The following is a 15,998-nucleotide window of genomic DNA, read 5'->3' as shown; positions in this document are numbered from 1 at the left end:
GTATATACCTCTGACTCAACAGTTCTAATAAAAATAGCCAAATTTCAATTTTTGACGTTAAAAACATATTTTATAGTAGCTCAGCTTCGCTTAGCCTTAGGGTAGGAAAGCTTACTTGTTATTGAAAATAAATAAAACACAACTGTGAAGTTACGAATTTGCTCATCTGTGATTTGCAACAATTCAGTAATAAGTTATGAATCAGTAATCAGTTGTGAATGGTTCGAAAGTGTGAGTTATGGGATCATTGCCTCATTACGTAACAAGAAACAGTTACATAATCAATGCTATTTTCAGTTGTCATAAAAAGCGTATTTCACAACTTTCATTTTTGATTCAATACTTTTCCAGCATTGTTTCTTACATGTATGTCTCGTAGGTATCGATAGTTCAGCACTAGATAGTTCAGTGCATCGATACAATTTGAACCATCGATACCGTATATTGATATTTTAAAGTATCGCCCTACCCCCAAAACCCATGGAAACAATTTTTTTTATCATAATTCTGTGATTGTAGAAGGTGAAAATACTCAAAAAAGTCGATAAAAAACCAGTGATATTTTGATCTACCAAATTATTTCCTAAATTCAGAAAATATAGGAAGAATAACATTGCTTGATGATTAGGAAAAATTTCTTTTCGTTTTTGCTTTTCTTCAAAATATATCATTTCAAATAACGTTTGTTATTGTGTTTGTGTATTTTTTCTATCTTTAGAATACGCCAATGCATTTCTTGGTCCTCCTTTTCAGAATTTCATTCAGTATTCCCATAGAGAATCTATGGTGAATACTTCAGTTCCTGAAAGTATTCTCCAAGAAAAATGTTTGTTGGGAATTGAAAAGCCACGCTTTACACTGAAGGACTTGTTAGGTATTCAAAAATAGGAAAGTCTATTGTATCGATAAATATATTTTTTATATAAATATTAATATATAAATATTTAATATATAAATATGTAATAAAATAATTTACTTGAAATATACTAAATCTACTAAATAAAATCTGTTAACAATACATAACAATTTTTGTGGAGAAAACATTGTTTTGTTTGATCTTTATATTGGCACTTAAACTCTCAATTGAAAAAAAAAGTTCTAGTACAAAATAAAACACTACTAACTCCAGATAGAAAATCAGAAAGTAAAAAAAAATAAGAGCGATGACAATTTGGTAAAAACGCCTACTCTTCTGGCGATAACACAAATCCAATGTCTGAATCGAGTACATCTGTGTTCTGCTCATTATAATCTAACCACCACCAAAACTTAAAAATAATAGACACTCGCTTGCCTTGCCTGCTTTTTAAACGTTGAAATTCTTTAAATTTTCTGATATGAAGAATCGATTTGTCCACGTGTATTATAATTTTCTGCAAAGCTTCTGCATGCTGCAATACCATAATTACATCTTCAGATACTTGAGACAAGTTGATTCGTAGTACCTGAAAAAAATAACGATTTCATATTTATATGATACTGTTACAAAATAAACAAAAGATGCCGTAATATTCATTATACAAACAGTACAAACATCGTGTTCTTATGACAAAAACATAATTTTATGTCTTCAGCAGTCATTTGTTACTATATATTGTTGTTCAAAATACCTATTAAATATTTTCCAAACTTCAAAGTAAAAGCAGTGAAGTCCGTAAATATACAGTGCATTTCTTCAATAGGGGATAATGAAATTAATGCATGAATACTTTATTTTGAAGTGAAATTGACAGATGAAACTTTCAAGATGGCGACTGGGCGCCACCTGGGAAAAAAATTAAATAAAAAGAGGGGTCTAGTGACACATCATTTTGAAGCTCCTGACGAATACTTCACAACCGTAGAATATGAAGTCGATATCTTCACCTACTAGAAAATGGCGGAACATTAAATAATTTCCTGAAGACAAACACATTAATATCGATATTTCTAGAAATATTCCATCTGGCAATTCCAACAACTCGATAAAGTTATTTTTTGTTTATAAAAACGACAAAAACAAAAAAATTAACGTTTGGCCAGGAATATTGGGAAACCATACTGTAGGACCTCTATTTATTGATAAAAATTCAACAGGGGAACTGTATTTTACTGAAATGGATATGGATATTGTATTCCAACACTAGGACCACCACATTACACCAGACAAGTAAGAAACTATTTGGATACCACTTTTCCCGGTCGTTGGATTGGCCGTCGAGGTCCTACTGAATGGTCCTCCCGGGCTATTTGAAGCAAAAGGTGTACGAAACTGAACCTGCTTCCTCCATATTAGATATACGGCAGAGAATAATAAATATTTGTAGAGATATTGACATTAGTGTATTTGAAAATGTTTGGCGTGAAATATCGGATAGGCTCTTCATATGTCAAGAAGTTCAAGGCAACCATTCGAGCATCTTCTGAACTGACCTCAAGTTTATTACCTCATATTATGTAGTTAAATGAAGTGATTTTTTTGTGTTGGAAATATTTACTCTGATATCGAGATTATTTGAGAGTGGATGAGTAAATATATTGTAATTACTGTTATAGTCTGTTCGTATTATGTTACTAGCGAGGGAGCATTCCTTACACATTTGTTTCAGAAGATAAGATGAAAGTTCAAATTTGTGGGGCTGCTGTTCATGTTGGTACACTCATCTCGAACATATGTTCACAGTTTCAGCAGTTTAGCATGTTTTGTTTGTGGGTGAAAGGCAGAAAAGTTAGACGTATTTGCGTGTTTGACGATTTTCTGCTAACAATAATATGGATCGAAGTATTTGCTTCAAATTTTATGTAAAATACGGAATTAAGTGCTCCAAAATACATATGTTGACAGTGGCATATGATAATTATACTCCGAGTCATACAAATTATTTAAAAGTGATTAAAGCTTTTTACAGAAGATAGAGAAGATGTGAAGTACGAAGATCGCTCTTGAAACCCCATCAGATCAACAACCGATGAAAATGTTAAGAATGTGAAGAAAATTGTGGTAAAGAATCGTCGAATCACTATAAGAGAAGTTGCTGGCGATGTCGGCATATCGGTTGGCTCATGCCATGCATTTTTTTGAAAATTTTGGGCATGAAGCGTGTGGCAGCGAAGTTCGTACCAAAATTGCTGAATTTTGACATCGCTCAGGAATTTTTGAATGACGTCAACAGCAATCCAGATTTCACATATAGTCAGTGAGCATACTTGAAGACTGGCTATAAATCAAATTATCTATGAACAATTCGTTCAGGCCAGTCTCAACTCCCTACACAGTAGGTTAATGGACTGACACCTATCAGAAAACAATTACTTCCCTGGCTAATACTAACGAAGGGCGTTGGATTATATCCGACAAGTGTCAGTGCAGGATTCTTCACAGAAGTTATTCCTGCATATGATGTTGGCGATTCAACTGCCGCAATAGATTTTCAATTATTGGAACACACTTGCAGACCGGTTTCGGGCTGTTTGGCCACTCGTCAGTGCGAGGTAGTGTATATCATCAACATAAAGTCGATGATTTCCGATAATTGAAAATCGAATTCCGTCAGAGTATCATTCCTCGAACTAAGCTGAAGCATACAACAAACAACAGGTTTGTGGTCGCCCCATCTACCTGTGAACGAGGTAACCAACTGCATATCCGAAATTTGACAGTGTATATTTATTTTGATGACTTTTGAAGTCATCAATATATGAGTTTTATTAATCGTGCACCTATTGTAACGTTAATTTCAGCAGATAAATTCAAATAGCTCTTTGAAAATTGAGAGGTAATTTTCCCCAGAGAACTAGTTCGTTGATAAAATTATTGTATAATCAGGAACACATCATATGAAAGTAATAAAATGTTTACGGAAATATATAAATATATAAGTATTTGGTTTACCTGTAATTTTGAAAAGCGCCTTAAATGGGCAGGATTGAAAGGTAATTCAGACCACATTTTGTCGAAAGAACAGAGACCTATGTTTATTACAGAAGTATTCAGACTCGTCAGTAAATGGTCTAATGAGCAGCTTGGCAGGTTCGGTCCACAACCCATGGTGAATTCGTCAAGTTTTGGTAAACACTTCTTTAGCGAATCTAGTAGTTCCTCCGTGATGTCAACCAATTTCACACTGAAAATAAAAATATATAGTTGGCAGCTGCTTAAGAATTGATGATGATGACTCCTCCTAAGAAGACGCCATGTGATCGACAGTTAACTGAAACTACGATGATCAAAAATAAACGGTTCTGTTAATTTTGCGACCTTGATAGATGCTGTTATTTGGACTGTGAGGATGTGTAATGTACTGTTGCATCCTCCACTTCAATTTCGTGTAGTGATTGTGCACTACTAAGTCACTTTTTGTGAGTTAAGACAAGTATTACTCTCACCCCGCGTCTGTTAATTACGCCATCGAAACAAAATTCCGGCAATGTTGAAAGAAATTCATTTTTTGTGTTCGAAATCACTGTTTTTCTTCAGTCTCCTTTGGGTATTTGAATTATCAAATATGATAAGTTACTAATAAATGTTAATACTCCTTTAACATTTGTCGAAAAAATTTGGAAACATAAGGGAAATCAGCCAAATGAAACTGCTATTATACTGCTATTATTTTTTCAATTCTGAAGACGGAGGCAGATTTCAGAATCCGAAAAGCGAAAATAAGTTTGTGTATAATTCCTTAGCTTTTTTTGATAGTCAATATGATCAGATAAGATAAGTAAATGTTAGTAAGAACATTTTGCTTTGTGAAAAATACTTTGACAGTAACTTATCTGGGTGAACTTCAAAGTTTGCCGTTTCTACACGTGTTTAAAGTTCTCCATTATATTTTTTTATCGTAGAAGGTGGAAATACCCGAATAAGCTTGATGAAAAACATGGAAAATGTACTGAAACATTGAACTGCTTCTGAGTAGTGAATGTAGAAGAAGTAGAAAGTGATCGAACACACGAGAAACGTGGAATGTGTTTTTTTGGCTGATCCCACTATTGCTATGACTGTTGATTGAATTAGGCAAAAGTAGCAAATTTGGGATGACGATACAAGTACATTGTTCGGCCAAAAATCACTTTCGAGCATGAGCTCATCGCACTCCTTTGTGACACCCACTTTAAATGAACTATTATTACCTTTGGAGTTTAACCTGTAACATTTAATTCTTTGATTGGGGAAGGATTCCTGCAGGAATGCCTGCATCACTTCATTTTCAACATGACCTGATACTCTGCCAATGTACAACCACTCCAAGTCTTTGGCGTCACTCTGGATTTTAAAATTTTTATTTGTATTTGAACCCATTTTCAGTATTCTTTGTGCGTTTGCGGTGAGTTGTCGACGAACACTGGTGTCTGCATTCTGTTCGTTTATATGGGAAAGTTCAGTCTCCCGAATCGGAGAAGTGGGTTTTTTGATGCTATGTTTAGTTTATGTTTTTGTGCTGCCGATAGCGGAGCCTATCAACTGTCACACAGTTTTTATCTCTGTTGGTAGAGATGGCTGTATCGACCGCCTTATTTTGGTTCATGATTAGATTTTTCAATAAAAATATAATCTCTTCCTGATTATCAAGCCTTTTTACCATTTGATCATTTAGATTTTCGGTCAATAGGAGCTCCCTTTCAATCTGCTTACTTTTTATAACGTTGAACTGTGACTGGTGTTTGTCAGGATCTGATGCATCAACTGGAGTAACATTTTCACAACTTACACATTTCACATTGTTTTCACAAGCTGTTGTAGTATTGGATTTTCAGAAGCACTCTCGGGAAGAGCTTTCAAGATGAAAAGATCTATTAAGTCACTTTTTTTAAGCTTATTGAGTTCCGCAACAAGAGCGACATGTTCACTTGACGACATGTTGACTTACACTTACACTTGAATAGAAATTGTACATTTGAAATTGAATCACTTGTTTAAGAAACCACTCTTGTCCAAAAATCAATTTTCGTTTTTTCGATTATTTTATATTATGTAATACAGGTTTCATCAACGACTGATTCAATTGTCAATTGTTCCACGAGATTGAAATGTTCAAAAGAGATGTGGAATGGTGGACGTATTAAATGGCCACCGCGTTCACCTTACTTCATCCATATAGTTTCATCATTGGAAAACTTTATCAAATAATTCAGTTCATCTTTTGATAATATTGATGAATTGGAGGATCCTCTGAAAAATTGACATAATAATACTGTTGTGAGAGTATATAAAAAAAATATGTAGTATAGAAACGATGAATGACAATTTGAACTTTTAATGAGATATCCTGTGAGACTTTGATGATATTATTCTAATTATAACTAACCCCTTTAAATCATTCAGATATCGTTTGGAGATATTTCATGCAATTTGTTTTTTTTTTCGACGTTAAATCCTATCAAAAACTTCAAAGTTCAATTCTGAGTTGTTAACCCTTCAATGAAGGTTACGTTAACTGGAAAACTGTTGAAAAGTTACTTTATTGAAACTGTTTTTTGGAAAAGGCTCCATCTGAAAGCGGTAGGATTTGAGATTTTAATAATTGGTGTTGATATTTCAATTATTGGTGTGATGCAAATGCAACCAGATTGTGAAAATACAGATAATTTGGATATGTACACCGAAGCAAGGGATTCCTACAGTTCCTGAAAATACTGTACGAGATGTGGTTTCGTCGGCAGTTGAAAAGTAAGGTTGTACAGTGTGAGTGCTAGCTAGGAATTCAGATGGACGATAGTAGAAAGGGGCGAATCGAATACCCGAGAACAGTGAATGTTTAATGTGAATTCTATTCTTTTTTTTCGTTTTCAGTTAGTATCTAGTACTTGCTTGACGTAATTTCATTTGGTTATTTTTGTTACGTTCATTCTTTACGCAATATTTTGTGAACTAATCTTTGCTGATTAGCCATTACCAAAGTTGAACCAGTATTGGGGTGAGCTGTAAGTAACATGGAAAAGAATACTCATAAGATCTGTCAAATTCACTTGATGATTCTGAATACATCTATTTGAAATTAAACTATACAGACTTACCGTTGACGATGTACTAATTTAGCTGGCGTTTCGAATATGCGAGGATCAGGATAAATGAACAGACTCTTCAGATTGTTGTTCTCCTCTAAATGTTGCAACAACTGAGTAAATGCTCTCAAACAATGCTTAGATGTAGTGTTTAGAGTCACTGTTGCCTTCGTTATAGTCCTTCCAAATAAATTAGTGAGCATTCTAGCTTCATCAAGTTTTTTAGGTGTGAATGAAAATTTCAAAGAGGGCCAAAATCTGGAAATAATCGAACTTGTAGTCAAGCTTTGCAGATAATTGAAAATAAAGCAGAATGATTGTAAAATCTCAATACATTGTTAAAAAATTTCCAAACATAACATGCAATTTCGGTGCGGGCAATAGGTCACCAATTTTAGAAACCTCCAAATGCAAAAATCATTTCGAATACAAAAATACGTCTAGTTTATTTTCCTTACAAATTTGAATTCCTCTATCAAATTGCTATTTCAAAAACCAAAGTGCCTTTCATTTATGAACCATTTGATACTAAATCAGATTTAGGAAACAAATGTTAAATTTATTCGATACATGGTCAGATTCGCTCATTCACCATTTATCATTCATTTCAAAACTAGGGGGTTCATAAAGGGTACTTTTGAATTTATAATGTTAAGATTGTCGGTATTTCATTGAAAGGTGATAGCAGTTGAAAATTAGATGTCGGAGTATTCAATTAATTGAATAGAACTGGCCGATACTTGATGAAAATCCATATTAAAACTAATTAATACAGTTAATTGTATGATTTTCACTATAAAAAGGGTTTTACAAAAAACACGACACGTGTTTCGCTATACAATAGCTTCCTCAAGCGTAAACTAAAAGTTACTTCCAAATTACAACTATTTTATACTCTAACATATTACCTACTTGTATGTCTACTTTCTAATGGATGAATCTATCTGAAAAGGACAGGTATGAATTCATTAACTATATGAATAAATTTTTGGAAAATACCAAAATAGTATATTATGCAACGATCATGTAATGATGGTTATTAAGACACGAGCATTAACCGGGATACGAAACGAGCCGAAGGCGAGTTTTGTATGGTATATGCGAGTGTATTAATAACCTTTACATGAGAGTTGCATACGCTATTTTTTCTAAACCCGATAAATAATGAAAAACTATAAATATTATATTTGTATTGAACACATTTACAATAATTAACTCATATTTTTAAAAAAAAAACACAAAATTAATGGTATTATCATGGATATATGAAAACTATAAAGATTCTAATTATATTTATATTGAATATAACAACTGTAATTAATCTGATCTTTTAAAAATATTGGAGTCGATGGTATTCCTTCTATATCGCTGTTTTCAGACATTTTGATAATATAGGTAGGTGATATGAAAACTGATTTTGACAAATAAAGGAATTAGTTACTTAGGTTAGAATCTAGGACAAAGGAACAGGATTCTTGATTGAAAAATTATGGGTTTCTATTGGTTGATAATCTGTATCGTTATGAAAAATCTGTATCATAATGGATATCATTATGAAACCGATTATGGTCATATAAGTGTATTGTTAGAGTAGGTACGGGTGTAGAAAAAAAAAACTAAACTATTCTTACCTAGAAATAAATAAATTCAATGCTGGCGAATTATTTAATTCAGTTTGATCGTTCATAAGAAATTGAGAGTTTTTGGATTTGTTTATTTCCATACTCTCCAACAGGTTAAGTTTCAAATCTTTCTTCTGAAAATGGGGGGCTTGAATTCATGGTTGAACTCATGTCCCCCTGTGAATAAATGAGTGACATATATTGAATTTATTTTTCCATTCTGAAAACTATTTTTGTGTTCCTTTATGCGGGCTTTGAACGTTCTGTCAGTTTGACCTTTACTAAACTTTGGACATGACCTACATGAAAAATTATACACTCAATTTTTCTGAAACTGAGATTTTATCTTTGTTATTCTTAATGTGCATGCCTAAGTTGTTAGTTTTGAAAGCAATATTTACACCTTAATTGTGCAGAAAATCTGAAATATTTGTAGTTGGTTGGCCTAAGTAGGTTAATGTTCTATAACTTTTATCCTCTCCTCTTCGAATTGGGCAAACTTCCTTCAAAGCTTGGCTGTTTAAATTTTTTGATAATAAAGAATGTATCAGACTGTTATCGTTATCATTGTTGACGGCTATTTATTTTACTATGTTCAGTTCTTCATTGAAATTCGCCACTGACAAGGGCACATTTATCAGTCTGTGGATCATAATGTTGAATGCTGCTACTTTGTGACGATACGGGTAGGTGGACGAATTATGAATGAAATATGTATGTGCTGGTTTACGATAAATTGAAAAATCATGCTTATTGTTAACTTTTGTTATTGTCAAGTCCAAAAAATTCATAGAGTCGTCTTTTTCCATTTCCATGGTGAATGTGATAGAAGGGTGGAGAGAATTGATGAAATTCAAAAATTTAGTCAACTGTCTGTTCGTTCCTGTGAAAATATACTAGATGTTTTTTGTATTCGGAATTGTATTGAATCTGTTTATTTTCTGGTAAGAATAGTTAAGTTTATTTACTGTACTTTCGAAAAATTCATTCCTATAGTTAATTAATTCATACATGGCCTTATCAGGTAGATTCATTCATTAGAAAGTAGGCATATAAGTACGTAATACGTTAGAGTATAAAATAGTTGTACTTCAGAAGTAACTTTTGGTTTACGCTTGAGGAAGCTATTGTATAGCGAAACATGTGTAGTGGTTTTTGTAAAACCATTTATAGTGAAAATCATATGATGAACTGTAATAACTAGTTGGAATATTCAGTTGTTTCATAAAACTCATTCAGGTAACACTTTCTTGTGAGACTTTTGCTGAATAGTTTACAAAACCGCAACACTTATTTCACTTTACAACAGGTTCTTCAGGCGTGTAAACACTCATATGAACATATCATTAAAAAAAACTCATGTTTAGCATGAACATGAAAAGTCCTTCGGACTAGGTAAAAATGATTCGACGTTTTCAAACCCCTTGACATACGAATGAATCCACAAGGTCCCGAATCTAAACGAAACGGAAATTTTGCACTATGCAAAGAACGGTTGTTCCACATTGTCCCAACTAAACAAAATGCAGATACTAAGTACCTCTATTATCACCTACAGTGGTGTTATATATAAGGGCTAATGTAATCAATCATTGTTAGTTTAATAAATTAGTTTGAAAAAGTCCTTACAGAACGAAACTGCAGTTACGTTAGTTACCAATAAAAGTGGTAAAGAAAATAGAAAGTTTCAATTCTCTTTTCTTCATCATTTGTATCAGTTTTTTTTTTCACGTTATGCACGTTATGTTCACATTTCTATTATGGAAGCTTTTCGAATTGAAAAATGTAAAGTAATATTTTCAATTTTCATACATTCCGGTACATTCTGGTCTCTATTCCTTAAATATAAATGGGGAAGTGGAAATTAGAAATGAACAAAATATAACTTTGTCTGGCAAAATTTATAAATTTTATACAATCTCACATAATGTAAGTAAGAAACAAATAGGTGAACTTACCAAAAATGAGTTATTCATGTCAAAAAACGTTTAAAATATATATGTCAGACAACATAGGTACAGCCAAATGAAATCACATACACCACAGACACATTAAAAATAAAAAAGATATCAAGGGAGACAATCTGATTAGAAATGGACGTTTTTGTTTGCCTCTAAAAAAAATTGTAAACAATAGAAGGATATCAGATTACACAGATGGTGGAAACTTATGTATATTAAAATATTGAGGAATACGATTCAGTAAATTAAAATAAGCACTATTCAGTCCTTCTATGTCCCTTCTAGTGTTGACACTTTTTTGTTTGAAAATGTGGATCATCTCACTAAACAGTCGTTTACCTAATAAAGGTTGAATATCTAAAATCTTGGGGCTTGTAAAGTCAAAATTGGTTGTATTCCATTGTGTGTTCAACGAGGGCTGTTGGATTGGCAACATTCAACTTCTTTGTATCTCTTTCATGTTGAGACAACCTGTTTTTTAAGTAACGTCCCGTTTGCCCTACATAACATTATGGACAATGGTTAATTTTATAAACGACGTTTGATTGCATATTAATCGGAGTTTTTGTTTCGAAGAAAATCTTTTTACCTACAATGTTAGCATTTGCAAACGCAGTATTTATATTTTGAATTGTTGATGTCCAGTGTAGGTTGTCTATTTTCATTTATAATTTTTCTCACCTATGAAGGAGGGTAATTATTTTTAATAAGAAAATCTTCTATAATTCTGATGTTTTTGTTATAAAACTGAGTATCAGAAATTGTGAGTGCTCTTGATTTTAAGTTCCTAATGATATTAATTTTATTGTCAAAACTGTGTTGTGAAAAATAATTAATAAACCTTTCTGAAAAAATAGTTTTGTGGTACCAGTGAACTTTTAAAATCTCGATATCATACTGTCTAAGAAGGCTAGAAAATTGTCTTTTTCCAATTCTGCTGTAAATTTCAAATTTGGGTGGAAGCTTTGAAAAATATCAATAATTTGCATTATTTTATTTTTGGATATTGAAGCGAAAATGTCATCAACGTATCTTTTGAAAAACGGAACTGAAAAAGACAATTGTTCTAGTATCGTTGTTGGAGTTCACATCACTAGATCTACACATACAGTACTAGTCAAAAGTCCCCTCCCCCCCTCGTATCTTTTGAACGGGTATACTTATAATAATGAAATTTGGAGTGTGGAAATAAACGGATGTAGGCTTCTTAACTGGTCATAACAGGTGACGCAATAGTCATAAATGACGTCACAAGGCCACTGTGACCAAAAATTTTAAATGGGACCCTATGGCAAGTGACAGCTCGTTTGAAAGGTATTGAAAATACCTATTCAGTCATACCAATTTTGTTTGGGTTTCGGCTGATTTTGATTGATAAATTGAAGAAATACGAAAATTATAGTTTCGCATTTAATTAATAAAGATTTAAGAACCAGTTCTTATAATAAGTGTTCAAAATGTGCTCCATCTACTTCCTGGCAGTAATGCATCCTATTGCTAAACTCTTGTCGTACTCGTCCCAGTGTGTCAGCGGAAATTGCCCTACATTCTTCAACAATTCGTTGTTTCAGAATGGCAATACTGTCAGGTGCTGTAGCGTAAACCTTAGATTTCAAGTACCCCCATAGAAAAAAATCTAATGGTGTAAGGTCCGGTGACCGAGCTGGCCATTCGATCGAACCTCGTCGTCCAATCCATCTACCACGATATTCTTCATCTAGGTAACGTCTTACTGCACCGTAATAGTGTGGAGGAGCACTATCTTGTTGAAACGTTATTTCCAAGTTGTCGAATTCATCTGGATTATCTTCTAGAATTTCAAGAATTAACGCCTCACTATCACTTTGTAACATCTCCAGATACAATTCACCGGTTAAGTTAGCATTGAGAAAAAGAGGCCCATCTATGTGGTTTCCCAAAATACCTGCCCAAACATTTACTTTTTCTGGAAATTGAGTATGTTTTTCACGAAAGATGTGAGGATTTGTGTCACTCCAATACCTCACATTTTGAGTATTAACATTTCCATTGAGAAAGAAAGTACTTTCGTCACTAAAACAAATTGTCTGTATGTAGCCTGGTTGTTGGTTCATTTTATCGGACATAGTTTCACAGAATTCTAGTCTTCGGTCGGGGTCATCATCTGAAAGTTGGTGCACCATTTTTAATTTGTATGGATGAAATTTGTTTTTAGCCAACACCCTATGTACTGTCCTTTGACTGACTTCACAGATAGACGCAACTTGGGCTGTGGAAGAAGTAGGGTTCACTACCATTTCTCCAAGTATGTCAATTTTTTTATCATCACTAATTGTTGGTCGACCAGATCGTTTGGCATCTTGAACACTACCTGATGCTTCAAACTTCCGAAGAAGCTCCCTCAAATAAACCCTCGATATAGGGCGATCGGGGTACCTCTCATTAAACAGTCGTTCCGCTGCATGGAAATTGTTTCTCCATTCACCAATTATTAAGATAGCTGCTACTTTGTCGGCTACAGTACGTACCATTTTGCCTATGTAAACACTTAAACGTCTCGTTAAACAATAGCTTAGGTAAATTTTCAAGGTATAAACACTTTTGACAAGTAGATAATTCAAACACGTCAACTTTTTTGACAATGAACCAGAGGCGTACTTTAAAATCTTTATTAATTAAATGCGAAACAATAATTTTCGTATTTCTTCAATTTATCAATCAAAATCAGCCGAAATCCAAACAAAATTGGTATGACTGAATAGGTATTTTCAATACCTTTCAAACGAGCTGTCACTTGCCATAGGGTCCCATTTAAAATTTTTGGTCACAGTGGCCTTGTGACGTCATTTATGACTATTGCGTCACCTGTTATGACCAGTTAAGAAGCCTACATCCGTTTATTGCCACCCTCCAAATTTCATTATTATAAGTATACCCGTTCCAAAGATACGAGGGGGGGAGGGGACTTTTGACTAGCACTGTATAGGTGACATACAGTTTCCCATTCCTAGTTCGGATATTTGTTTATACAAAACTCCGTCGTAGTTGAAATAGTTCGAATTAATGCAAAATTCAAATACTTTAATAAACTCATATAGAGGTAAACTAGTGAATTCTGAGATTTTGGGCCATCTTTCAATAATTATAACAACAATATATATAGGGGAATTTATAAAACTGACAATTGATCTTGAAGGCATCCCTTCTTTGTGGATTTTAGGTGGAAAATACATTTTGGGAAACACTCCAGTTTTTGTAGTGAGGTAGTCAGCACATTTTTTATCAATATATTCATGATCTAGTAATCCTTTAATCATTTTATTGGACTCATTTTGTATTTTTATGGTAGGGTCATTAGATGAAATTTCATATACTTTTCTGGCACGCAACATTTCTCGCAACAAAAATATTTCTATCTAGCACTACTGTTACATTGCCCTAAAATGCCAATAAGAAGATACATTTGAAACTCACCTAGGATGAAAATATATTTCACTCCACGTTCTACAGACAACGGAGGCGTTTAATCTGTCCTTAGCGTCCAGATAATCGAAAATTTCGAACAACACTACGGAAGGTAGGTGAGCCCAACCACTGAATTCTTCTTTTTCCTTAGGTTTCTTAACTGTAAAAATGAGAGCTGATGGATTATCATAATCATATCAAATTTAGTATATATTTTATCATGCCATCTTGTTTTTCACGTGTCATTGCTCATTCCTTACATCTAGCAAACCATCTAGACTGTGTTATTTTTTTACAATAACAGGATAAAAGATTACATATAATAAAAATGTTGTAGAAGTGTGACACATCGAAAACAAGCATTCTTGGAATCTTGCATAAATGGCCAAGAATGGTGTAAAATATAGATATTTGAATTGCCGATGAAAAAAGCAAAAGTTCAGCGAGTACCCTGTTATTACTTGCCAAATGATTCATACAGACTATGTCTGTAATATTCTGTATCGTGAAGTGTTCAAAAATGATTTTATAATATTTCAAACTCACCAGTCATGAGGTACTCAATTTCAAAGGAGATTAACCTTCATTTCTAAAACAATGAATGGGGAAATCGGGTTTCCGAATTATTCACCAACGACATTCAGACATTGGATTTAAATCGGATTAAAATAGAAAAACGGGGTAAAAATCCTGTACTTTCACTAAATAGAACGTTACAAAATGAAGTGTATCGCACTCTACCTGTCTCATTAGAAGCCCTGCGAAGACGTAAGTTCTCCAAAATGTTCGGCAACGGGTTGAAGACAGGTATTTACGGATTTTGGGTTACTGGAGTATTCTAACCTTTTTAAATTTGAATAATTTGCTCCATTTTATTTTTAATTTTTTTTCAGCAAATATTTTACTTCAAGTAATTTACAAAATGTTTATATTCGTTTTCAATTATTGGAGAAAATGGTTATTCGGAATAATCATTTACCACTAGTCTGAGGAAAAAACATCCACCACTAGTGTGAAGAAAAATATTCACTTGATTATTCTTATGAAAATCAATTCTTGCATAGAGAATTTTGTGACGACAGAGACGTACTCTCCTAACCCGCCACTCAAGAATAGGTTACTATATTATGGAAATACTCCTTTGAAAGAAGTAAACGTTATTTTCACTATGTTATTAACATAATTGAAGAATATGAATTCTGTTGAATAAGTAGAAATTTCTGATACTTTCTATTCATTTCCGATAGTTGTACCTCTAACAGGTAGAGGATTAACAGTATTATGAAGGATTATCAAGTCACTGAAGAAAATTAAAAGGGAACAGTATCTTTCTCAGTATCTGATTATTTTCCTCAATGCATACTGAAAGATTAAACAGTTCAACACTAGTCAGCATTTCTTGAGTTTATATCGTCGTCTACTATTTCTGTCGCTCGATCTAACGTGCCAGAAATTTATCAAATTATTATATGCTCAAGCTTAGTAGATTTTCGAAAATTATGACTTTGCAGATTTTAACCGATTAAACTTGGTGTACTTGTGACGTAGCCTTTGAATGTTGATAGGCAAAATTCATCAACAAGTGATGATTATTTGAATTTTGTACTCTCCATATACATCCTTTTTTTTCAAGAAATCATAAAATTTTCACTGATCATGTATTAGAGAATTGAAAGGAAAATTAAGAAATTCAATATATAAGTGATAATGGAAAGTTACTCTATCATATTTTTTCCCTCAAACTGGTACCAATTAAAAAAACTCACCTGAACATATCTGACCCATTTTTATTCCAGACAGTCACTATTCAAATCACACTTTCACAATAGGTATTTTCTTAATACTGAGTCGGTTGTTAGATGTATCAAATCTGATATGGTTCAGTTTATCGGTGGCTTTATATAGGAAATGGAAACATCGAGAAACATTTCAGGGATGCCAACACAGATCTGCTAGTTAATTTTTGAGATTGTGAGCTTATTGAATTAAT

General features: G+C 33.2%; 2 protein-coding genes across 2 annotated transcripts in view; one reads left to right on the top strand and one right to left on the bottom strand.

Annotated features, from left to right (window-relative positions):
• Positions 1 to 15,998, top strand: part of heph (polypyrimidine tract-binding protein 1 heph) — an 862,450-nt gene that overhangs the window by 63,203 nt on the left and 783,249 nt on the right. The gene's annotated exons all lie outside the window — the stretch shown is intronic.
• LOC141482457 (F-box only protein 39-like) lies at positions 894 to 15,793 on the bottom strand. Its single transcript, XM_074175778.1, has 5 exons — positions 15,775 to 15,793; positions 14,018 to 14,183; positions 6,994 to 7,239; positions 3,872 to 4,103; positions 894 to 1,445 (listed from the first exon to the last, which is right to left on the bottom strand). The coding sequence occupies exons 1-5, from the start codon at positions 15,791 to 15,793 to the stop codon at positions 1,185 to 1,187; spliced, it is 924 nt and encodes a 307-aa protein (XP_074031879.1). The 3' UTR covers positions 894 to 1,184.

Source organism: Leptinotarsa decemlineata, unplaced genomic scaffold (genome assembly GCF_025532065.1).
Source record: "Leptinotarsa decemlineata unplaced genomic scaffold, Ldec_3_MD MMD2_tig00001064_RagTag_RagTag, whole genome shotgun sequence".
Classification (NCBI taxonomy): Eukaryota; Metazoa; Arthropoda; class Insecta; order Coleoptera; family Chrysomelidae; genus Leptinotarsa; species Leptinotarsa decemlineata.
This window is presented reverse-complemented; position numbering and strand designations above follow the sequence as displayed.